Here is a 23,963-nt window from a genome sequence, read left to right as displayed (position 1 = left end):
GAGACAATCTTGCATAGTTACATTTATGTGAGTAATTGCATCAGTATCTATCCATCAAGTGTTATTAAGTATGATAGCTAGGTTGACTTCTGAACTGACAAAGTTGAGAAGTTTGCCTTTCTTGACTCGTCAATTGGCAAATCTAGGACAATCCTTCTTCGGTTGACCTTTCTTTTTACAAAATAAATAAGTTGAGTTCGAATCTTGTTGCTTTTGCATCTTATGCCTTGAAGTCTTGGTCATTGTAAGTTGTTTACCCCTATTTTTGCTCAGATTTTTTTTCTTCTTCTTGTTCAAATACTGAGACGAGAATGCAAAGTGAACACTTTGAGACAGTGGTGTAGGCAGGGCTGGGCTTTACTGGGCTCCAGCCCAGTGCAACTCCACAAAGAGCCAATATATCCAGCAATTAATATATCTAATAATTAGAGTCTAAGTATATGGAATCAATCTAGCCCAGTATAACAACCCAATCCAACTTAACAATTAAAACTAATACAACCCAAATTTAATAAAAACTCTACTTACATGGTTTGATGATTCTTTTATACATGTATGCATTATTTAGATATATATAATTTAGCCCAAGACAGTTACAATCCTGGCTACACCATTGCTTTGAGATGTGTCGTGTTTTAATTTCTCTTCTTCTTGCACACACTGAGCTATAAGCTCATTCAATGTCTATTTTTTCCTTTTGAGTATTATAGCTAATATTAAAAAGAATGAACTATGTAAGTAGAGATATTAGGATAAAGCTCATAAGTATGCTTGCAGACATTTCAAACTTTAATGTTCTAAACCTTATAATCAAATTCGACATATATATCCATGATGTACTCTCTTATGTTACCCTTCCCGTTATACCGCATGGATACCAACTTCGTAAGAAGTACGGTAGTCTTAACCATTTTGTTTGAGGTAAATCAGTTTGTTACCTCCTTAATGAAGGTTTTGACATCCTCATTCTCAATTATCGAATCCCTAATGAATTTCGAAATAAATATATTCATGATCACTAGACTCATGTGATTAAATCACTCCCACTTTTCAAAGATCACATTTTGATCCGCCGTGGAATCACTAAATAAAGGTGCATGATAATCATACTTAAATGCATAGTCTAGGTCCATGCAGTCTAAAAGTACTATAATTAATATGCTCTTTTCATTGTCCATAATTTGTGCCAGTAAGTATGAGGATGTGGTTCAGATTGACAGATATTGAGAGTTCTACATAAATAAAAGTAAAAAACATAGCTCAATTTAACAAATAAGACATGTATCTTTATAATTGTGCAGTAATAAAATGCAATAAACAACCATGCAACTTATGTGCGTTAATTAAGATACTTAGTGTAACATTATATTAAGTCTTTACTTTTTAGATCCTAAAATGTAAGTTGTTAGTGATACTCTCCAAACAACTCATAATCATTTTCATCTGCCACATAACTCGCATTCCTTTGGTCGACATATTATGCGCATGATACTTTATTTATGGGTTTCTTTAGTTAGCTTATATTTTCAATTAACATTTATAATACTTCTAATCTACCATATAATACCCTTTCCTTTGGGCCAACACACTACTTGCATGACTTAGAAGCCAAATTAGATTTATGAGTTTCCTTAAACACCAACATAAAGAATGAATTTCCTTTGGGCCAACTATCTTTAGCATGGATATATATCCCTCTATGCAAATACCTCTAGTCTCCCTAATAGTTTTCGCTTTGGTGATAATATTGGCTTAACTAAGTAGCAAGTGCGAAGTAGAATCTAGAAAAAAAAACTATTGAAAACGCAGCTTATTAGTTATCAATCGATTGGTATCAGCTACCAATCGATTGATCTACTTAATTGATTGCCAACAATTAACAATCGATTGATACATCTTATATGTCATTTATATGACACAACAATCGATTGCCAATGGTGATCAATTGATTGTTGTTGTATAATCGAGTTCGTTGATCGATTCAGAAATTACTATTCATGAATTGATCATCCACACCAACCGATTGGCATCTTCAACAATCGATTGGTAAAGACCAATTGATCCTACCAATCGATTTGGAGACCTTTTGTGGGCAACCCAATGAATCATAATCGAGTGGTGCCAACCAATTGATTCCAAGACCTTCTATATCTGACTCTAAACTCTACTATCGATTGACTTCTCATGACAATCGATTGGCGACAACCAATCAATCACCTAATCGATCCTAGATGGTTCTACATGTGATCTCAGGTTCAACAATTGATTGTCCTTAAAGACAATCAATCGATTGCCTAATCGATCCCAGAGCTCTCTGTGCGCAATTTCAGGATTAACAATCGATTGGTCATAATGGTCCAGAGCTTACTATTTTCAAATTTGCGCTCACCAATCAATTACTAATTTTCATTAATCGATTGGTAACTGCATTTCTGAATGTGATTTTTCAACTCAAAGAACTCTAAAATTGCACCAGCAATCACATTCTTCACGGATAATGTGAAAACTCAATATATAGGTTAAATCCTAACCTATCCATGCTACATTCGACGAATATGCATGCATTAATTTTGCCTTAAAACCGATGATAAAAGCAATTCTAAAGCTCTGATATCAATTGAAAATAATAGCAATATGATGCATAAAAACTAAATCAATTATGCATCTAATTCGGATCAAGCTTGTCATCAACAATAAAACTACAAAATTGAAATTGATACAATGACACACTGAATACTGACCTGAGTCCAAAGTAAGAGTCATTGTATCCTTATTTGTCATTGGAGTTCTTGCAAATGCGGAATGATGTTCTTTAGGGATTGGACAATAATCCATATCTTGGTCTCACATGGGGAAGAATCTAAGGAAGAAGAAGACGACCAAAGTCAACATTTCATTGAAGATGCCCAAATCAAATGAAGTATTCTCTTCTCATACGAAGTTCACCCGGTAAGGATCATCCATCATAAAACTCATAACCTATCAATAATCTATTAATATTAACAAATCAAGTTATTAGATCTACACATTTAATCTGCATCCATTTAACTTAAATTCCCCTTCATATTACAAATATTAGATCATTGAGATTTAATTTTTGTAATGGTAATTAATCGTGTGCATGTGTTAATCAGCATAAGATCAGCCACATTTCCTCCACACTGCAGGGGTCGACTTCTCCGTGACGACGATCACATATATCGACGACCGCAGCCTCCATTGCAGCTCGGGCGACGCTGTGTGCGCGAGGGCGTCGACGCTGTGTGCGCGAGGGCGTCACTGGCGGTGGTCGGAGGCAAAGCAACGGACGCTCTGCGTCTCCAGCTCCACGTGCACGCGCAGCCAGATCATGAAGCGGCCGGAGGGGGCGGCGGCTGGTGTCAAGGCAGACGTCGTAGCTCTTCGCTCTGGGCGATAGGGGGGGGGGGGGGGGGGGGGGGGGGGGGGGGGGGGGCGCAGTGCTCTGTGGTCTGGTTCGAGGAGGTGCCCTCCTCGGCCCGGTCACGGACAGCGACGACGACGGTGAGGTCCGTGTCGGTGGAAGAGGAGCAAGACGATGCCATGGTTAAGAGCGTGCGCTCAACGGAAGAAAGGATTTTGGAAGCAAAGGAATTAGGGTAATAATCCGGAGACGATGAACATGGAAGGAAGGTTAATAAATATCTAGAGATGCAAGAAAGATTTGTAGGGAAAAATTAAATTCCATTTTTTGCGGTCCAGAAGAGGAAGAGATCGAGGCTGCCAACGAGATAGCGACCAGCATCGAAGCAGATGCCGGTGGATGGACTTGCAGCCGCATGGTGGCGGCGGACACGCCGAGGAAGCAGGCGGCTGCGCGGCCATGATCGCCCGACAGAGGGAGCAAGTGCAATCTAGATCTCGATTTCTTATATATTGTCTATTCCAATTGTTAATTATGTTCACACCATATTATTTAGAAATCTAGCTGTCTAATTATAATTATAATTATTTGCTCTTGTATATATAATTAATTTTACAAATATTCAAATCTCAAGTAGCTCCTCCAAATAACTAAACCACTCTTCCACCTGATCCAACATCACCAACTCATCCTCACAATTAATTTCCGAGTCCACTAATTCACTGCAAGTTGCACGAGATAGCATGGAAGAAGATTCCATCGATGAAGACAACACGCTCGACCACTCTAGATCCGTAGAATCTATCTCCTTTCGATCCCCGCCCTCCATCTTCTGCTCCATAGATTCGCCGCTACCATCTTGACCGTTGGATCTTGATGGGCGATGAGCTTCGATAGATTCTTCCACGTGGTGCGATAATATCCTCCTCTTTAGATGCGTGTTCCAGTGGTTCTTGATCTCGTTGTCGGTTCTTCCCGACAGGCAAGATGCAATCTTGGACCATCTGATCGAGCACCAGCCGTTGGATTAATTAGTGCATTTGAAATAATTAATGAACAACTCTTGAGAGATGATCTATGAATTGGTTACTTGTTTCCAAGTTCTCGTTGGAGTTTGATGATCGTTTCCTCTTCATCTTTAGTGAAGTTCCCCCGCTTGACGTCCGGACGGAGGTAGTTGATCCATCGCAGACGGCAGCTCTTTCCACAACGAAGCAAACCTATCGTAAAATCATCATCATCATCATCATCAAATATGCAAAATTAAAACATTTGCAAGAGCAAGAATGTCACAATTCATGCCTGCTTGTTTCGGGAGGGCGCGCCAATTGCTATGGCCATGCTTGTTTATGTAGGCGACTAGCTTCGTGTCCTCCTCCGACGACCAAGCGCCCTTGTTCAGCCCGGCCTTGTCGCAGCAAGGTGCTTGTTTTCGCATGCCCATCGATTGCGATCGCCGCAAAGTTCTTTCGGGTTCTTAAACTGAATTGTGAACGCTAACCCGGCCGCACACTCGATCGACACAATTCCGTATTTATATAGCTTAAGCCTGAACGTGCAACACGAGAATTAAAGTTGAAAGAATCTTCAGTGTTTGTTTGTGAACAGCTTGACCGATCAAGAAAGTCTTAGTCCATGTCAAATTTGATGTTTCAGATTGCTTGAATTATTGGAGTCCATTAAAGAGACTCGAACTGTTTCAGGTCAATTCAAGTTGTTCTATCTTCTTGTTGTGTGTTGCATGCCAAGGAGAATTATTGAAGCCATAAAATTAAATGGCATATTGATTGTAATTATCATCCAAATCTTTTAGACATAAATAACAGATTTTAACAAATTAATTGACTCCACAGTCAAAGTCACTGAATTTATATAATTAAAATCATTAATGTAACATAAACAATCCTTGGAATATGATACTCCATATCTATAGATATGAGAGAGCAAAATACTTTGAGAATCACATGATCCATGCCTTCCTCTATTGTGACCAACTCAATGAGCTCGAACTGTCGAAAGCCTTCCGGATCAATTGTAGAGAGGTCGCACGAACTATGTTAAAATGTATCAATTAATCCGACCTAGCTTCCTTAGAGTATTGAAATATTGTCCACGAGCCAAATGTGAAAACTAATGTGAATCTAGAAATGATATTGTTAGGTCCATATCTTTTTTCTAGTATTATACCTATCAATGATGTGAATGCCCTTTACAACTAGCAAAGGAAAGATCGGCCACTTCAATTATGTGACTAAATTTAATTAATAAATTACTTAATTATTTAATTAATTAATTTATTGTAGCAAGCATTTGATGAGCATGAGTGACAACACACTCAATGAGACTCACATGACCAAAAGTTACAAAAAATTTTATTTTTATTTTTAGCTTGATGTGATTCTTCCAATTGCTCCACTGATTGGATGCTAAGGGGATAATATAAATAAGTTTTTTTTTATAAAAAAGAAATAAAGTGTTCATCCAAATCCATTCAAAGAACCAATGGAAATTTTCATTTTACCCTATGTTTATCCATTTTAGGAAAAACGACCTTCATACTATTGTATCAATAGTATCTCAAAAATTTTCCCCAGACATGTAATATTTAAATTATTTATTATTATTATTTTGATTTTTAGATTTTGCCCCCTTTTGCAAAAGGTTAAGGAGAATTTATAAAATTAGAGAAAATTTTATATTTACCTTGATTTTTTTCTTTTTAGAATAATTTTTAAAACCTTTTTTATTTCACTCTTTTTTCTAATCTAGGTATACCTAAGCCTTGCACCCTTAGCAATCAAGGTCTCAGATTTTTCATCCAATTAAAAGAAATATCTTATAGTGCGTCGTAATTGAGATTCGAATCATTTTTCATCCAATTAAAAAAAAATATCTTATAATGCCTCGTAATTGGGATTCAAACCGTCAAACGCCATACTATTGCACCATGCCCAATTTTTATTTCACTTTTTTTATAATCCAAATATCTATACCTTTACAAACCCAACTAATCTTTGAGGTGGACGATCTTCTCCTAGTTCGCCCACCAAGTAAATCCGAAAGCAAGTAGCTCCTCACCCAACAACCAACCACAAAAGGAAAATGTCTGCGTTGTAATTGGGATTCAAACCATGGATGGAGAGCTTATTTCATTTTTTTTTATAATCCAGATATTGAACTGAATCGACTAATCCTGGAGGTAACCAACTCAGTCTCAAAGAAATTTACCACCAATCACTAGGATAATCGAAAAGTACGAACGACCAACGTTCTAGGGTTGTCTTCCTACCAAAAAAAATTAATCCGTAATACGTCATAGTTGAGAATTTATCCATGGATATCTGACTAATTATGGAAGCGCTTTATCATTGTACCATAGTGTCAAGGAGACTTATTTGACTCTTTAATCTTTGATATCCTCAATGCTAGAAAATTTCCTCACAAAATTTCACAAATGCCCTTCGTTATATTTATTCTCACCCCCTTCAATGTCCTAAAATTATGGAAAGTTGTCGATGTGCAAAATATAATAACAGTTTCGGTGAGGGTTTAATTGTAAAAGGTAAAAGAAAATCGATTAACTAATAAAATAAATAAATCGATTTGGCTACCAAATGAAACCAAACCTTCGATCTTCGCCGATCCGGTCGCCTATTTATCGCCCCGTTCGAATACCGATGATCGGCGATAGCCCGCAATGCCCTATCCACGGAAGAAGTCCCCGCAGACCGCCGCCGGTGGCGGATCTGTTGTATCTAGGTTCGTCTCCGGCCTCCGCCCCGACGGAGGAGGCGGCGGCGGCGGATCGCTTGTCGTGCAGACTGGGTTCCCAACCTCCCTCGCCGATCTCTTCCTCAAAAACCGCAGCAGGCTGAAGATCCCCACCTGGAAGAAGCGCCCGGAAACCGCCGCTTCCTCCGACGCCGCAGACCACGTCGCAGCTTTCGCGGCGCCGCCCTGGGGTAATGCCGACGCAATCTCGGCGGTCCGCCAGAAGGATACGGGGTTCGGGATTGCGTCCTGGACGCTTTTGGTCTTGGCGGCGGTGATGGCGGCTCTGGCTATCGAAAGGAACAAACTTGTCGGAGGGATCATGCTCTCTGCCGTCGTCCTGTGGCTACTCGATTCGCTAGGGTTTCAGAATCCCAGATCGAGGGCGCCGCGCTCAGATGCATCGAGTACCGCCTCCGGAAGGTGGAATTTGCAAGGCAGAGGATTCGTCTCCCCCATCAGAGAGATTGGGATCGACAGCTGCTCAGATTCGGCAGCGTCAGACAGAAGTTCGCTGGATTCAATCGATGAGCACCAAAAAAGGCAGCTTTTGTTGGAAAAAAGAGATTTTTCTGCGATTAGAAAGGTCCAAAACACCAAAAAACTTCTCAGCAAACTAATTCCAAAGAAGTTCGGTGCTCAAAGGAGAAATACCAACCAAAACGATCCTTTCTCAGCTCTGAGTGGAAAAGATGACCTCAATGGCGTCACTGAAATAGAAGAGGAAGAATCAAGAAATGAAAGTGATGATTCTGACGATTCATCAGTGTTCTGTATCAGAGATGTTCTAAGGATCGATGCTTCTTCTGAGTCTATTCAAGAGCATGGCAGTGGAACTAAAGCAAGGAGTTCTCAGCAATTGGTATTCTGTGCAGTCGTTCTTCTGGGGCTTTTTGGTGGAAAGAGCGTGGCTCTTGTGCTCTCTCTCTCATGGTTTCTACTTCAGAAATCAGCGAGAGGCTTTTGGAGCAGAGAAAGGTGCTTGACTAAATTCTTTTGATCTCTCAGATGATGATGGGGCTTACTGTGTGTGAGATTACTAACTTAAAGAAAGATACGTGTATTGTGCATTATCGTAACTACTTCTTCACCTGTACTTATGATTTGATCATCCTTTTTGAGATTGTGTAAGAATGAAACACTGTGATGAATTTTATTTAGAACAGGAGAACTAAAATTTTATACAAAACTTCAACCAACAGATTCAGGAATTGGAATGAATTAATTCATTTGATTAGTATTCAACTCAACTCGATCCAACTAAATCAATCTATCAAATATTACATTCACTTTTCAAAATATTACAAAGTAGTGGAGTTTGAACTTTGCTACAAGAAATGCAATGAGTAGTTCATCCAACTTACAACACTAACATTCAGGGTTTGAAGCTCTTCTGATGTCCTCGACAAGTTCATGACTTGATGATACCGGGCTTATGTTGTCGAGACTTGCCTTTACCGCCGTTGGAACTCTTCGGCTTGTCGGTCACCAAGGCATACATCTTCACAGGAAATAACTCTTCTGGGAATCCTTTTTGATCCTGAAATGAAGTTCAAATGATAATGGTTAGTATCGACCTGTAAAATTCAATGGCTAATAATTAGTCGACAAGTAAATAAGAATGGAGCAAACCTTGGTTCGATAGAGAAAAAGACCACACTGTTTGAAAAGCTCTTTGAAATATGAGTCTGATCTTGTGATGCTGTTGTCCTCCTTATCCAGTACAAATCCTGAAAAGAACTGTTGACTATGAATCTGATTCTGTATTAGATTCGCCGATGAATAGAAAAGATTTTATTTAGTGAAGAGCCTAGAATTGTTTCGCAACAATCAGATGCAAAATATGACATAAAATATCTACTGGATAACTACTGCCTGAAACCATATCTTCATATTCTTTTCTAGCAGTAGAGTTGTACCAACCATAGACAATTTGACAACAGAATTATAAAACTTAATCTACAAGTGTAGATTTTGGTAAAGTATTTTCTAATTTCTGGCATTTGCTAACTTAAATCTTAGGTTTTGTCTAATGGCCTCAAGCAACTCATTCGAAGCACAAGAAGTAGATAAAATCACTAGCACATGAAGATTAGGCAAGTAAAAAAATACTAGTCAGAGGTTAACCAAGATAGTAAGAAAGGTCTAAGAAATCCATATTAACATATCAAATATGGTGGTCTTCCAAGTTGTTCTAAGATCTCATTATTTAATATTGAATCTTTATTTATATCACAAAACGGTGTCTATCCATCGTCCAATTAGTACAGGTTTTGCAATATTATTAATAAGATCTTGAAAACTATGAGGTTCACATTTAGGAAACAAGCTTCCAGAATCAAAGACACTTTCTTGAATAATGGGACAAACCAGTTCTTGCAGTGTTCTCTTTGACAACAAAGAATCCATTTGGTTTAAGGCCAACCTGCAAGAGTGCAAGTCAATCTTTCATTGGTAACAGAAACAATAGAGTATAGCAGCAATGCAGTAAAATTCCCCTAATGTTAAGAAAGAAATTTTTCTTAAAGTGTGGTTGGACAGCATGGACATTCTTTGAGCAATAGATTGATTTCAATGAACTATCTTTGGTTCACTATATAAGATTAAACCTCTGCATTTGTTTCTTTCATTAAATAAAAAAATAAAAACCATCAAATGATGTGCTGGTCAGTCTAGAGATACGAACAATAGATTAGTTACCATAACCAAAATTTGTAATAAGAAAATAAAATAAAATACAGACAACTAACAATCACCAAAATAACAGAGACAACCCCAGATGCCTAGTATTTTGAAACGATTAGTTGCCTATCTGATCTTAACATGGGACAATGTAACCATAATATTGAAATGGTAACGTAGTATCTCAATGACAGTAAAACAAGGATCTGCAGTCACACACGTATATGATTTCTATCATTATATACCTCATCAAATTGACAGTTAGCAGAACATGGAACAGTACTGGTGTTTGTATGAAAGGACAATAGACAGAGGCCAAACTTAAACTTATACATGCAATAGTTGATCATCTAATCAAAATTCAAAACAACGACCCACATTCTATTTATCTTTTTTAAAACTACTCCCAACTACTATTGGGATATAAAGTATGAAACATATCCAAGATTTGTAAAACCTTTCCAGTAATTCATAGCACATTAATAATAAATTCAAGAAGTATAAGTAGAGTTAGAAGCAACTTTCAGATTCAAGAGAATAATATGTCATATTCGAGAAGAGGAAAAAAGAATTCGTAAAAGAAGTATAGTATATTAACACTTGTGTAAAAAATTCAAAAAGCTTCATCCATACCACCAACCTCCATGTTTCTGCAACCAAAAGTCTCTTACCCATTATGCCAAAGGTTGGGTTAATCAATTCATATGTTTTTTTCATCTTTTCTGGTTGTGCAACTAATCCCCCAACATGAAGAAAAGGTAAATACATGAACAATAGCACAACTGCCAGACCATGCTGGATAGATTGAAGAAATGGATTTGAAAGAGAAATATCCTCAATACATTAGCACCTAAGCCTGAACACTGTACATTCATTTTAAGTTAAGTTAATTACCTTTGCTCGCTTGAAAAATGAGAGGAAATCATCGTCTGGGAGCTGCCCTATACACCACTGGACCCATATCACATCATATCTTCCAACTTGTGGCATAAACTCCTGCAATCGTGAAAAGAAGGTAAATATTAGGCAATGGTATCAAGTGACACAAACTAAGAATCCTCTAAAGAGCTTAAGATATTGAAATCACAAGTACAAATTACCTGTAGAGGGACACAGTAGAAGTTAACAGCTTTCTGTTCAGAAAATTTCTTGTCCTCCTCAGGAGCCAACTTTTCACGTGCAGCTTCCAGGAAATGTGATACTGGCTCAACAAGGTCAACCTAAATTAAGAAATGTGACAATGTCACAGTTTTGAATGAACTGGAAGCAAAATACTGTGCTATTGGAAAGTGTGTAGAACTTTCCATGGAAATTTTGTTATGTATATTGGAAAGACCACTCAAAGCTAGAAACTTATTATGATGAATTGGAAAGTTCAGGCTACCAAACTATTATATTACAAACCTTGATACAGTGATGAATTGTGGAATCTCCTATACAAATAATTATAGCTTTCACATACCTATGGAAGCTCTGCCTTCAGCAGAGGAACTGCAAGTTTGCAGTCATGATCACATAGTTTCTATAGAGCATGGAAATTGCATACAGTAAGAAAGTAATATATCACATTTGCTTAAAAATAGAAAGCTACAGACTATACATCTTGTAGAACTTGATTTGTATCTTAGTTGGACATTGAAAACTGATGGTGAGCAGTAAAAAAACAAGAGAGGACCAAACAAGTAAAGAATTTCTGGGTACAACGCTGATCCATGAAAATTTCGAGAAGAATTGGTTTACCTCATTAAAGTGTCTCAGAAGAAGATTCTTTGTGACTCTCCCTATGCCCGAACCACAGTCTGCAAGGTTTACTCGTATCACATATCAAAGGCAGAAACACGAACCTAGGCAAAGAAAACAACACAACGACAATGTTCTTGAACCGCCATGGTGAATAAAGTAAAAAATTTTCTCACGGGCATTTCCACAAACACCTTCACTGCAAGTGAAGAAGCTATACCAAGTGCCACGAGTCGTCGGGATCCGGTTCCAAAGCGCTCGAGCAGAAGCGGTTTCAGAAAAGCCTCACTTCCTTTCACGTCGGTGTCGTTCACATGCCCGTAGCCTCCCAGTACCCCGTCCATGGACGCCTCCACTCCCTTGATCGCCCCAAAAGAGAAGTCCTCGAATCAGCGGTCGATCAGAAAAAGAAAGACGAAAACGAACTAGCGAGATTTTCCCATGCGTAGAGACTCCGATTACCTGCCAGTAGGCGATGCCCTTCTGATACCAATCGCAGCGCTTGGCGCGGCAGGCGTCGTTCGATTCGTCCCCACAGTCTTCAACGCCGAGCTCTTCCTTCCACATCTCCCTCGCGCTCGTGAAATCTCGCCCTTCCGTGTCCAACCCGGCGGCGTCCATCGCTTCCGCAGGAGAGACGTCGACTCGACGTCGACGGCAGGGGGCTTCTGTATAGTACGAGAGGTACGAACAATTACTAAATTTGTCCAATTGTAAAATATTTCCCGACTTTCAAATTATTTTTTTTATTGGTATGAAATCGTTATCTTGACAACTCAGCAAATAAATCACGGAGGATTTCACCTGAAAATTAATCATGAAATTTAATCCCACAAAAAAAATTAATCCGTAATATATCATAATTAAAATTCGACTTATTTAATTATGAAAATACTTTCCTTATAAAATTTCTAAAAGATCATTTTAGTCGAATTGCTCATTATCATAAAATACTTTCCTTGATGAACTTAAAATCTTAGAAAGTAAATTATAATTGAAATTGTTAATTTTTTTCAAGAGCTTGATTATCCTTTTAAAGCTCTATTCCATGAATAAGTTGTTAAGATAGTTGGGCTATCCAAAACCCTTTTGAATAAAGTGAAATACATCTAATTTGAAAAATAAGGTCTTTAGGGATCTTTTTTTATATCTAAGATTATGAATGAATAAACAAGCTTGATACTAGAGTTTATTCATCATTCAATACTGAATAAACAAACTTTGTGATCGAAGTCCAAATTTCTGATTTATTTTATATATATAAGAGAATTTTCATTGGACTAATGTTCCAATTATTTTTAGAAAACAAAGTTTACATTATTTATTAATTACCACATGATCTCAACATAAGTCAACACAGGGGAATAGCCTATTGAACTTCAAGACTAACTAATCATCCATCTGAGGAACAGAAGATAACTTAATGACAGTTTCAAATTATTAACATTGATGTGAGGCAATTTCAAGTCTAAACCCTTCTGGGTCTCTAGTTTAGGACTTTGAATGGGCTCTTTCATCGTCGCAATTAACACGCATAAGGTAACGATAATTTATTAGCATAAACCAGAGTTTGAGAGGAAATCACCCTCCAAACTCTTCACAGTATCTCAGATTTTGACCTTTGGAAGCATTCTTCACAGCTCCTCATTGTTCCAAGAAACCTTTGACTTTCTCCTGATTGTGCAAACAGAATACAAAGGATTCAGGCACTCACAGCAGCTGCGTCGACAGGAGTATCAGCGTTTGATCCCCACTCGGTCCAAGATCCATCATAAACTGCAACGTCAGTCTTTCCGAGGCGATACAGACCCTAAAATTATCCAAGAGAAGGTTACTTTGGCAAAGGTCGTACCTTCAAGAATGCATCATTTGCAAAATAAAAGTCAGGGAACTTACTAATGCAAGTAAACAGGCGGTCACGCCGGTACCACATGAAGTGGTGACAGGGCGGTCAAGAGAGATGCCTGTAACGAGAGAATTTTCATGTGATTAACAAAGTATGTTACAGAAAGTAGAGTTTTTCTAAATCATAATTCAAGTACCTTCTTCCTCAAATCTTTTAATAAGTTCATTTGCTGGCAGGAGCATATTTGAACTATCAAGCATCTGCAGAAAGGAACCATGCATTGAGAAAGGAAAAAAAATCCTGCGTGAAAATATCTTAGCAACCAAATTGGCAGAAAGATTAGCCTAAAGATAACAGTGTTTGTAGCATTATAATTTATTTAACAGAAAATCACATAGTACACTGATAGAACTAAGCAATCCATAATGGGTAGATGTCTGCTAGAAAACAAAAACCTAAGTCAACGTGAACGGAAATTCTGGAATAAAAGTCTAGCGCTAAGCTCGGTATTGCATCAACACATCAAAGGAGCAAAGGAAACATAATTAAGCTAAATTTACTGCATATTTTACCTGCGCATAAGGAATACATTTGCTGCCAGGCACATGACCACTTCTTATTCCCTTCCGTGGTTCAGGAACGGTGCCATCGAACCTGTTACACATGGAAAACATCATCTTCTGACACTATCACAAACGATTCCTATCACATGCCAAGAAAAATATTGCATAAAGCAAAAAACATATCATTGATTTATTCTGACAAAAAAAATGAAAATGAGAGCTATAGTGAGTTACCTGGCCTTTGAGCGAGCATCTATATGCTGATATTCTTGGGTTTCAATGTTTGCTTTAACCTGAAATTTTTTAGTTTTATTTGACTTAGTTTTATACATTAAAAAAAAACTAACCTACACAAATAATTAGCTCAATCCATTAATAAAGCAATTTCAACAATTTTCCGTAAGGATCATTAAACAACAAGTTGAGAATAAGAATGGAATAAAATACAAGCACTCAAGTAACAACCGCCACAGGCACAAAGGACTTTTATGGAAGATTCCTTTAGAAAAGCTTTGGTAGCTGGGTCTAATTCGTAACCAAATGGAAGAAAATAGGAAAATGATGAGAAACAGAGTGCTTTGTTCCATTCTATTTTTGGTCAAAGTGTAACAAGACAGATTGGAATGCATTTGGACAATAAAAGACAGTGGCATGTAAATAAATGTGTTTAGAAGGTGGAATGGATGAGCCAGTATGAGAATTCAATAGCATCAACTTACGGATGACAAACACATTCAACCTCTATCAAATAGGAACCAGATACAAGAATGCTACCCACCAGATTGAAATGCTGATTCTATTCCCCTTGTCGCCATCATACCATACGAGCAAAAATCTATTTAGAAATTATATATTGTTGCTCAGAAAAGATCCAAACAGGCTACACCATGAAAACCATATAGCCAAAGCATAAAATGTACATTAGGGACCTAACCCTGAATAAGTTCTCTAACATCTATTTTGTGTGAGAGAAAATTCAAATTCCAGGTTGACATAGTACAATCAAATCGCATGACATTATTGTGTGCTGATTTGAATACTCATTTTTTCCATTGTTCAGATGTCAGTTCCAACCACAGTGACCGAGTATTCATATGCATAAAAGAAAATCTGTCAAGCATGTCAGCAGTTTACAATAAGCAGCTAAAAGAAAGTCCTAAATCCTAACCTGTTCGAGTGTCCGTACAAGATGAGGTTGAAACTTTGTTTCAAAAGTTGAAGAGCCAACCTGCATAGGATGACTTGTTAACTTACATTCACAAAAAATCAACACGGTAAAAGAAAAACTAACAACGTTATTTACTTTGAATGTATTATAAAACAATGTCAGGAATTTGAATATTTCACTATCAATCATAGATTAACCAAAAAGTTCTTTTTTAAAAAACAAAAAGCTTTCCAGAAAATTGCAGATTACTCGGCTCACAATCAAAGTTATTTGTAACAAACAAGAATTAATCAATTCTATTTTTTCCCCTCTCCTTTTATGCACGCATTTATTCTCTTCATCTTCCTAAACATAAAGTATACAACCCCAACCAGCTGAATAAACTTGAGTGATAGGCAATCAAAAAGTGGGTGTATATTCCTACTTGTTCTGGATAGCATAAGCTTCGGCAGAGAACAAGGAATAATCAATTCCATATTCTGTTCTCTCCTTTTACATAAGCAGTTAGTCTCTTCATCTTCATCATCAAAAAACATACAACAGCAACTGGATGAATAACTTGATTGGCTAGCATAGGGTTTGGCAGCAGAAAAGAAATTATCAAATTTCTCTTCTCTTCTGTCCTTTAATGCAAGTAGTTAGTCCATAATCATCAAAATAAAGCATACACCAACCGGCTGAACAACCTTGATTAATACACAATCAAAAAGTGGGTGTAAATTCCTACTTCATCCGGCTAGCATAGGATTTGGCATTGGCCTCGCCTCTTCTTCTTCAGTTGGCACCTAAAAGATTTCATTTCAGCCAGCTACCAAGGATCAATACCAGGACAAAATCTTAAGCCATGGCATATACAGTTGTCATTTTACGAAATAGTAAGACTACGTTATGCTTTGAACAATTGGCTAAATAGTCGAGGATTTGAATCTGAATAAACAACCTCCATAAAAAACCACCATGAAAATTGTTAACAGAATTCATCGTCCCAGGAACTAACTTTTCAAAATGTAAGATTCCTAAAACCAAACCGACCCCACCTAGTGGGATAAGACTTGATTGTTGTTGTTGTTGTTGTAAGATTACTAAAACCAAGAAGAAAAATAGCAACTATAGCATTTTATGGAAGGCTGAGATTAGGGAACATACCAGATGTCCACGGTAAACCTTTTCAATTGCTTCACTAGCAGCACTAACTTTCAAAACAGCATCTCCAGAGGCGCTAGACTCGACGTCATATCCAGAAGCACGCCACTGAGGAAGACCTCCATCCAAAACCCAAACATTATTGTGCCCAAACACTCTGAACATCCTGTTCATTCATAAATATTTTAAAGGATTAAACATCACTAGGCTCAGATGTTGAGATGAATGACATTCAAATCCAGGAAAAATATAATAGTTCTGAAAGCAAATTTCAACAGAAAAAAATCTAGGCAATGCCCACCATGATAGGCTCATGAAATAAGCCAAAAATTCTCAAAAAATTATGATCATCTTCAAATGTGAAAAAGAAACCTCTAGGTGGAATGTATCAACACGAGGTCTGTGTTGATGTTTGTTACACAAGCAGGCATGGATAAATTGTTTGTTAATATTAGAAGTTGCCCAATTGGTGTTGTTATTAAGTTTAAAAAATGAAAAGAACTTCTTTATGTTTTAACTGCTCACTCAGAGCTTTTCATTTTGCAGTCAGTGTTCTCTTGGGCAACTTGTGCAAGTACCAACTAAATGCTAATGCAACAATAAGTTCAAATAATGGTATGGTTAAGGTTCACTTAAGGTGGCAGTCCAGATTACATTTTACATGCTGAAGTAAGACTAAAGCCTATACTGATACAGGAGACAATACTCTCAAACAAGAATTATATCCTTAGAAACAGAAAATTGAAAGAAAGTTGGAAGAGAACTCCAAATACATGTCAAAATTTTGTGAAATCATAATAATCACTATTTGTTTTGTCAAAAATAAGTGGAATCCAATGGGCATATATCCCCATGGAAATCACCATCAATCCATCTAACTCCCAACTGTAGGGTTGGCAACATGGATTATATCCCGTCATGGATTTCTATTTAAGGCTATATCACTAGTAATACTCCAATAAATTAAATCCATTCTATTACATCAACAAAATTCTTCCTTGTATTCCCTCTACCACATGGAAATAATAATGTAACTTAAAAATGACAATCACAAAATTTGAGTTATTCTCATCATACATAATTTGGTCAAAAGAATAGAAGAAATCACAAATAGCCACATGCTCTTTGTCTAGAATTACAAAGAACTTTTTGTGTTATGTTGCCTGCATTTATGTTTAGCTGCTCAATCACTTCATCCGAAATGTCATAGAACATGGTTGAAAAGTTTTGTTAAAGAAGGTGATAATTCTATAAGATGCATGACTGGACGTGCTTGATATAAATGCTCTGTGCAGCTCATAGAAGGTTGTCCACCAAAAGAAATATTCATGGTAGGGGCTATTGAATATTCATAGCAGAGGACTATTAACATATAGTTTCTAGTACTTTGACAACAAATGGCAACAAATGAGAACCAATTATATTTAAATAATTCTATATAACAGACCCCAAAACATTGTTAAGAATATATTCAGATGCATAAATTGTTCGACTTTGTTCAGAAGAAAAAAAAAACCTTTAGATTCTGACACCAAAAAAAATCAGGATCATCTTGCTAAATACAAGTGTCATAGTCGAAAATATTGTAACTGCAAATGTAGCAAATATCTTACCACCACACACGAGCGGCACTGAATATTCCCTTGCCATCATAAACAACTAGCCCATCATTATTATAGATTCCAAGTGCAGAAACTGCAGCTGAAAAAGCTTCTTCTGATGGCAGCATATGCGGCAACTGGTGGAAATTAATTGTGTCAATAGCTGTTAATTCAGTAAAAAGGGAGATGCAAAGCAAATAACTTCAAACACCAAATATAAAGTCTGAGTATGTTCAGATGTGTGTAAGCGTGCAAGTATTTGTTTGCAGTAATTCATAAGATCCCTATTGCTATTCACTTTTTTATGAATATGATAAGCATAAATCATAAACACTTTAAATTACAACTTACCATACCAACTTATGAAGAGAATCTGTATGTATAACTTGCCATCACTAATCTGTAGAATGTTTCAAAAACATAATTTTGTCCATATACACTTTGTGGTGCACTAAGATACTTATACATATACAACAAAACATAAAGAAGAAGAAGAAAAGATCAGGAACCCTTTATGGGAAATAAATTTCCGAACCAATAAAAATAAGCTATGCAAGGTATGACCTTCATCAAATTAAAAAAGTTAAATAAAAAAAACATATCCAATTAGAAATACAGAAATTATTACATAAACAAGGAATAACATCAAACCTTAGATGTTTGATCCGATATCCCATCAACATCAAAAAACAAAGAACCAGGTATATGAGCCACCTGACCATTTTAACATAGAGAGGTTATAAATATTTACATGGACAATTTCAATGAAAAAACAAATTAGCATGAAGTTTTACACTGAAAATCAATTTATAGAAACAAAAATGCATACAGATAAAGTTGAAGGTAATAAATGGGAATAAACACCATTGTATTGGTTTCGATATTTTTAAAACTAAAGCTGAAGGTTAAATTACAACTTCACGGCTGTTCAACAAACATTACCAATAGTACCAAATAAAATGAAGTAATGTACATATTTTCTGTACATGAGTGAAAGATCAAAGAAAAGGAAACCCGTATGCTGGTAGCCAGATCATTATGGCGTCACACAATGCGATAGGTTATATAATATAAGTGACCACCATTTTCATTTTTAATGATTATTTCATGATGGCAAGCATTCAGAATGTGATTAGATAAATGATAAGCTCAGAACAGCTTAACATGTAAAATTAGTATGTTCATAAATGTAATATGACAAACTAACAAGGTTTATATTACAATGAGGCATATTTAAGCTTTTTCCTCTAGAATTCGTCACTACCAGATCTTAACAATAGTCAAACTTATGTATATAAGTAATAATACTCTTTAGATCAAGAAATTGATCCTGAAGAAGAGAAAGCAGATAAGAAAAATATAGATCTACCTGGTATTCTTGGAACGGGTTCCTTTGTTCATCCGGCATGTACCAAGAAGCATCTAGTACCTTGAAGGGGGAAAAAGGTGTAAGAACAACATTGCAGAAAGAATTTAGAAGTAAAAAATTGCATTAAAAATATACCCATATGTACTTATGCACAGTTGTCCATTAATGTACAATAAAAATAGCAACAAACAGAGATGTTGAGCCACAATTGGTTAGGCAGTACAGCAGTAAAAAAATGTCTGCATGTGATGCAATAAAGCAAGAATATTACCTACAGAAACATAAAATAAGTTTGGAGATGGACAGAAGCCCCATGATAAAAAGTTAGCTGGGTATCATACAGCAAAATATCGATAAGATAATGGAGGACTAGATAGTCATTATCAGATAACCTATTAATCTTAAGACATAAAAAATGTACTACAGCGAAAAGTGATGGTGGATTAGCAAAGTAGGTAAGATTCCAAATAGTAAATTGAATAAGGATGAGTTGTGTGACTTACAGATTCATTTAATATAAGTGAGGAAGGTACTTCAAGAAAAACAAACAGGGATCAAGCTAGGAACAATGACAAAGTAGAAACAGAAGATGGAGATACACAAACATAAAAGGGGAGCTTGCATACAGACATGATAGAATCTGCAATCTACCTCCTAAGGTTCTATTGTTCCTAAAGATGACTGTACTATAAGCTAGACCATCTTTACCATTGAGAATATGAAAGTATGTAGAAATGGCTCTTTGCTAACAATTAATGCTTTGGTAAGTCATTGACCAATCAAACATAACATGGTCTCATAGAAGGGGCCTTGGGTTCAAATAATGCTAGTATAACTAAATGGAATTTTACCAACTAAAACTATGTTTACAAATCTACTCATCATTTCCTATTAACTTAAGATTTTGTGATAAATGGGCAATCAATCAAATGTAACAATACAAGTAATTTATGAATCTAATAATAATGAAAATAAAAGAAAGAAAATGAAGAAATGATCCAATCCTATTCTAGTTTTTAACTAGAGAAAGAGGTACAACAGAAAACAAAGACCAAAATTTTTTGGAATACCAGAATTCAATAAAATCTCCAGGTTGTGTTGTGGCGATTAACATTGCATTTTAGAAAATGAAATATTAGGAAATTGTAAACCTTGATTGATGGCAGAATTCTTTATGATAGTTTATTTTTCTAGTCTATATATTTTTGCTTGATAGGCATATGTTGTTTTTATTTCAATTAATATCACCTTACAAAGAAATCAACGGTAGAGAGAAAAACTAACCAACCAACCCAACCTCGAACTCCTAACAAAGTTTTTCTTTTTTATTCAAACTCGAGATAGTATACATCTTAGAGAAGCATGTTTTGGCAAGACATAACCGGAACCATCATGAGATTTCTCCTTAATGAACTAGATGTCAAAACTTAGTTCATGGAAGCAATCTCAGTTTTAAGATGCAAATATGTTGAGCCTTCCTAGATTCATACTTGTCGGAACTATGTATCCGCCAATTCAAGTCAAAGTGGTCTCACATCCTTTCATCATTTGTCCAAACCACATTTATCATACATACCCAACAGTTTCAACCGACCGATTACCTAGGCATGCTCGAAGCGACGGGGTAAGCCAATGGGTCAAACTTAATCCATTTTACACTTCAAGCGTATATATGATGCAGAGTAAATAGGAACAGCAAAAAATTACAAATATTAGTATTCAACCCTTATTTTCAGTATTTTCAATACAAGAAGCAAACTAAAGCAACTGAGGAGCAGGCTGAAATGTGATAATTGCACCAGTCAGGTCCAAGTGTTATAGCTATAGCCTAAACTAATCCATCCAAAATTTGCATTAGTGTTTGCATAAGGTTATTTTTGAAACTAAATGGATCTAAAGTGTGTGGGAATGTTTTCATCACAAGCAAACAAAGGTAACGAATCTAACCATCATATACCTCTTCTAGTATTAATACTTTCCATGTTAGGCTCTATATTGATCCACCTAAGTTGGCAAACTCATATTGGATCCAACCCTGATTATACAATCATTTCTATCTTGTCCAAATAGATGCGAAAAAAGTGGAAGGACAATAACTACTATTATTGACTGAATTATTTTTAAAAATCCAGATTATGTTAGTTTTTATTCGGATTCACTTTTAGAAATCCTGGATTCAGATCCATTGTAGTAGGCTTTTAATTTAATTTGGAAAACAGATCAAGGGAGGATAATAAGTTGTTTCACAAACTGGATCACATGTTTATTCATTTTGCACTAACACCATGCAAATCATAGTAAAATGAAATAGATTTAAGTAATCATGTAGCTTTTAGTACCTAAAATGCAAATGTGTTAACATTTTAAAGAAACTCTAGGACATTAGGAAAAAAAAACTTTTTCATATAAATTCATTTTAATTATCCATCATATCCAATCCCTCCGGACTAAATTATTGTTTTAATTGATAGCATCAAACTGTAATAGTCGTGAGTCCGCTACTACTGAAAAATTGGTTAAAATTCTGTAGGATGATTCCACCATTTAGTTTAAATAACAACCTATTAACTTCTAGAACATCTTGTAACCGGGCACAAACTATTCATACAACTAATTTTGATTTAAAAAGAAAATAGATTCAAGATGATGGATGACAGTTATTATTGAAAATTGCTTCGCACTGGAAACTTGCTGAAAGTTGTAGCATAATGCAAAGCGGAATCAAGAGAATACCTTAACATCAGGCTCTCTGAGATTAGCATGAAGCCAATCGGCAGAAACAACGGGCTCATTGTGTGCGGCCGAATGGATCGCAGATGCAACCGTCCTCGACCCACCCGAAGCACTTCTACAGCGAGGAGTCAGGCCAACAGCCGGGCGAACCAAGGAAGAAAACCTGGAAATTCCACTGGGAACTCTTCTCCGCTGCCAACAAACAACATTCGACAGCCCGAAGTGTCAGATTGAAAAAACAACATGAAACAAGGATCTTTCCATCATCGATCAGGTACGAATCCTTGCCGCTAGATCAAAAGGTCGATCGGCCCCACGAACCCCAGGAAAACGAATGGAACGAGATCGAAATTACCGACCTTGGAGAAAGGCGTGAAGAGCTTTGCTGAATCGGCGGCGATGGAAGGGGAAGCTGGGGGGCAAATGGAGCGGAGAGCGGAGAGCGATCTAGACAAGAGAGAGGAAGCCATGGCGAGGAATCAAGGGTTTTAGGAACGTGAATCGAGCATTGAAATAGCTGCGTTGCGCTTCCTAAATCCTCTTTCTCTGGGTTTTATTTTTATTATCTTTGCAAAGTTGGGAATGTAAAAAATTATTTAAAAACTTTTATAAAAAGTAAATTAATTTTGTTAATTAATTATTATTATTATTATTATTATTATTATTATTGTGGAATTACATGTCAACTTCGATCGATATAATTTAGATCGTAAATCTACTAATTTTATTTACAAAATAATTTTAATAATAATAATAATAACATTTGGGCACCACAGTTTCTAAAATTATCAAAACAGTGCCCTGAAAATGGCCTTGCAGGGGTTATTTTGATATTTTTTAAATGAGGCTCTCCTTTTAATTTGTACCTATAATATTTTAATAATAATAAACGTTTATTTTTAATTTTTGTTTTATATAAATAAAAGCTAGGAATCGAGGGGGAAAAAATATGACAAAAAATTAAGGCATATACAAATATTAACAATGAGCAACTCATCGTTAAGTACATATGTCAAAAGAAACCGGTCGATGTGGGATGGATCAGCTAACGGGTTGAAATTCTCAATCGAACCTCATTTAAGGTGAGTCACGGATTAGATAAATCAGCCCATAAATTTATCAAAAAAATTTATAAAAAATTAAAAATATTAGATAAATCAACCCATAAATTTATCAAAAAAATTAAAAAATAAAATAAAAATTTTCAATTTGGATGGTAGATTAGGGTTTTAAGATTTTATTTAACAGGTTGAGAAATTTTCAATTTGAAATTGTAAATTAAAAGGATTAATCCATAAATTTATTTAAAAATTTTATTTTAATTTTTAAAATAAAAAAACATCTTTCAACTCCCTTACCAACTCCAACCCACCATAGCTCTTCTGTAAAAAGGTAGAATCTGCCACCTTAACGGTTCCACACAATCGGCCCCACAACCATTTATAAAGAAGTAAATCGAAAAACTACTACACAACGCAGGAGGATATTACTTGATTTCGCCAAGATTCGAAATCTGCTACGTGATAACCAACTCAGCTATGCCTCGGAGGCACTATAGCTCAATCCATCTAAAAATTGATAAATTTTAAATTCAAACTGATTAAATTATTTAACAAAATGGATCAATATGATAGATCAATTCAAATTGACTAAATAAAACAAAAAACTAATCAAGAATAATGTTAAAAAATTATTAAGTTTGAACAACTACTTAAATAGCTTAATTAAACTCAATTTGATTTCCATTTAAATAAACATAAATAACATAAACCTTAATTCTAGGAGAGGATGTCCCCTGGAGCATTGAGATGGTGAGGCTTTTGCACTAAAAGCAATAATATACAAACATATATATAAATAATAAAACATGCAAATTTTTTCTCCTTTTTAACAAAAAAATAAAATTTACTATCCAATGGCCCCACACAATCACACAATATCATCAATGAAAAAACAAATCAAAAA

The 23,963-nt window shown here is 36.0% G+C and overlaps 4 protein-coding genes across 5 annotated transcripts; 1 reads left to right on the top strand and 3 right to left on the bottom strand.

The window, feature by feature from the left end:
• Nucleotides 1-4,004: 4,004 nt before the first annotated feature.
• On the bottom strand, nucleotides 4,005-4,869 carry LOC141831333 (myb-related protein Zm1-like). Its single transcript, XM_074718692.1, has 3 exons — nucleotides 4,685-4,869; nucleotides 4,473-4,602; nucleotides 4,005-4,386 (listed from the first exon to the last, which is right to left on the bottom strand). The coding sequence occupies exons 1-3, from the start codon at nucleotides 4,824-4,826 to the stop codon at nucleotides 4,005-4,007; spliced, it is 654 nt and encodes a 217-aa protein (XP_074574793.1). The 5' UTR covers nucleotides 4,827-4,869.
• Nucleotides 4,870-7,027: 2,158 nt separating this feature from the next.
• On the top strand, nucleotides 7,028-8,293 carry LOC141832306 (uncharacterized). Its single transcript, XM_074719797.1, has one exon. It carries the CDS (start codon nucleotides 7,080-7,082, stop codon nucleotides 8,151-8,153), a length of 1,074 nt encoding a protein of 357 aa, XP_074575898.1. The 5' UTR covers nucleotides 7,028-7,079; the 3' UTR covers nucleotides 8,154-8,293.
• Nucleotides 8,294-8,409: 116 nt separating this feature from the next.
• LOC141832140 (alpha N-terminal protein methyltransferase 1) lies at nucleotides 8,410-12,271 on the bottom strand. 2 transcript variants are annotated; one of them, XM_074719627.1, is made up of 8 exons: nucleotides 12,038-12,271; nucleotides 11,796-11,934; nucleotides 11,576-11,634; nucleotides 10,936-11,055; nucleotides 10,730-10,831; nucleotides 9,524-9,578; nucleotides 8,786-8,883; nucleotides 8,410-8,693 (listed from the first exon to the last, which is right to left on the bottom strand). In XM_074719627.1, the coding sequence occupies exons 1-8, from the start codon at nucleotides 12,194-12,196 to the stop codon at nucleotides 8,565-8,567; spliced, it is 861 nt and encodes a 286-aa protein (XP_074575728.1). In that variant the 5' UTR covers nucleotides 12,197-12,271; the 3' UTR covers nucleotides 8,410-8,564. The 2 variants fall into 2 exon arrangements, 1 of the variants encoding a protein (XP_074575728.1); XR_012602096.1 differs by having other exon boundaries at nucleotides 8,645-8,693; nucleotides 8,786-8,893.
• A 724-nt stretch (nucleotides 12,272-12,995) lies between these two features.
• LOC141831562 (thiosulfate/3-mercaptopyruvate sulfurtransferase 2-like) lies at nucleotides 12,996-22,524 on the bottom strand. The gene is made up of 12 exons (XM_074718945.1): nucleotides 22,358-22,524; nucleotides 21,999-22,190; nucleotides 19,266-19,325; nucleotides 18,548-18,610; nucleotides 17,909-18,033; nucleotides 16,299-16,461; nucleotides 15,153-15,212; nucleotides 14,219-14,277; nucleotides 13,994-14,075; nucleotides 13,618-13,681; nucleotides 13,472-13,539; nucleotides 12,996-13,385 (listed from the first exon to the last, which is right to left on the bottom strand). Exons 1-12 carry the CDS (start codon nucleotides 22,466-22,468, stop codon nucleotides 13,278-13,280), a joined length of 1,155 nt encoding a protein of 384 aa, XP_074575046.1. The 5' UTR covers nucleotides 22,469-22,524; the 3' UTR covers nucleotides 12,996-13,277.
• Between the last annotated feature and the right edge of the window lie 1,439 nt (nucleotides 22,525-23,963).

Source organism: Curcuma longa, chromosome 7 (genome assembly GCF_044706935.1).
Source record: "Curcuma longa cultivar G26 ecotype Majalengka, Jawa Barat chromosome 7, ITB_CL_G26_1.1, whole genome shotgun sequence".
Classification (NCBI taxonomy): Eukaryota; Viridiplantae; Streptophyta; class Magnoliopsida; order Zingiberales; family Zingiberaceae; genus Curcuma; species Curcuma longa.
Note: the sequence above shows the minus strand (reverse complement) of the source record. Positions and strands in the feature narration are given on the sequence as shown.

Excerpts from the sequence above, each read along its gene's own strand:
- LOC141831333 (XM_074718692.1), bottom strand. The coding sequence starts at position 4,826 with ATGGGCATGCGAAAACAAGCACCTTGCTGCGACAAGGCCGGGCTGAAC. Across the intron at positions 4,603-4,684 it reads CGCCCTCCCGAAACAAGCAG|GTTTGCTTCGTTGTGGAAAG; the intron begins GCATGAATTGTG and ends ATTTTACGATAG. Across the intron at positions 4,387-4,472 it reads CAACGAGAACTTGGAAACAA|ATGGTCCAAGATTGCATCTT; the intron begins GTAACCAATTCA and ends GTGCTCGATCAG.
- LOC141832306 (XM_074719797.1), top strand. The coding sequence starts at position 7,080 with ATGCCCTATCCACGGAAGAAGTCCCCGCAGACCGCCGCCGGTGGCGGA.
- LOC141832140 (XM_074719627.1), bottom strand. The coding sequence starts at position 12,196 with ATGGACGCCGCCGGGTTGGACACGGAAGGGCGAGATTTCACGAGCGCG. Across the intron at positions 11,635-11,795 it reads CCGACGACTCGTGGCACTTG|ACTGTGGTTCGGGCATAGGG; the intron begins GTATAGCTTCTT and ends TAAACCTTGCAG. Across the intron at positions 8,694-8,785 it reads TTTTTCTCTATCGAACCAAG|GATCAAAAAGGATTCCCAGA; the intron begins GTTTGCTCCATT and ends ACTTCATTTCAG.
- LOC141831562 (XM_074718945.1), bottom strand. The coding sequence starts at position 22,468 with ATGGCTTCCTCTCTCTTGTCTAGATCGCTCTCCGCTCTCCGCTCCATT. Across the intron at positions 22,191-22,357 it reads TCTTCACGCCTTTCTCCAAG|CGGAGAAGAGTTCCCAGTGG; the intron begins GTCGGTAATTTC and ends GTTTGTTGGCAG. Across the intron at positions 13,386-13,471 it reads CCGCCTGTTTACTTGCATTA|GGTCTGTATCGCCTCGGAAA; the intron begins GTAAGTTCCCTG and ends GGATAATTTTAG.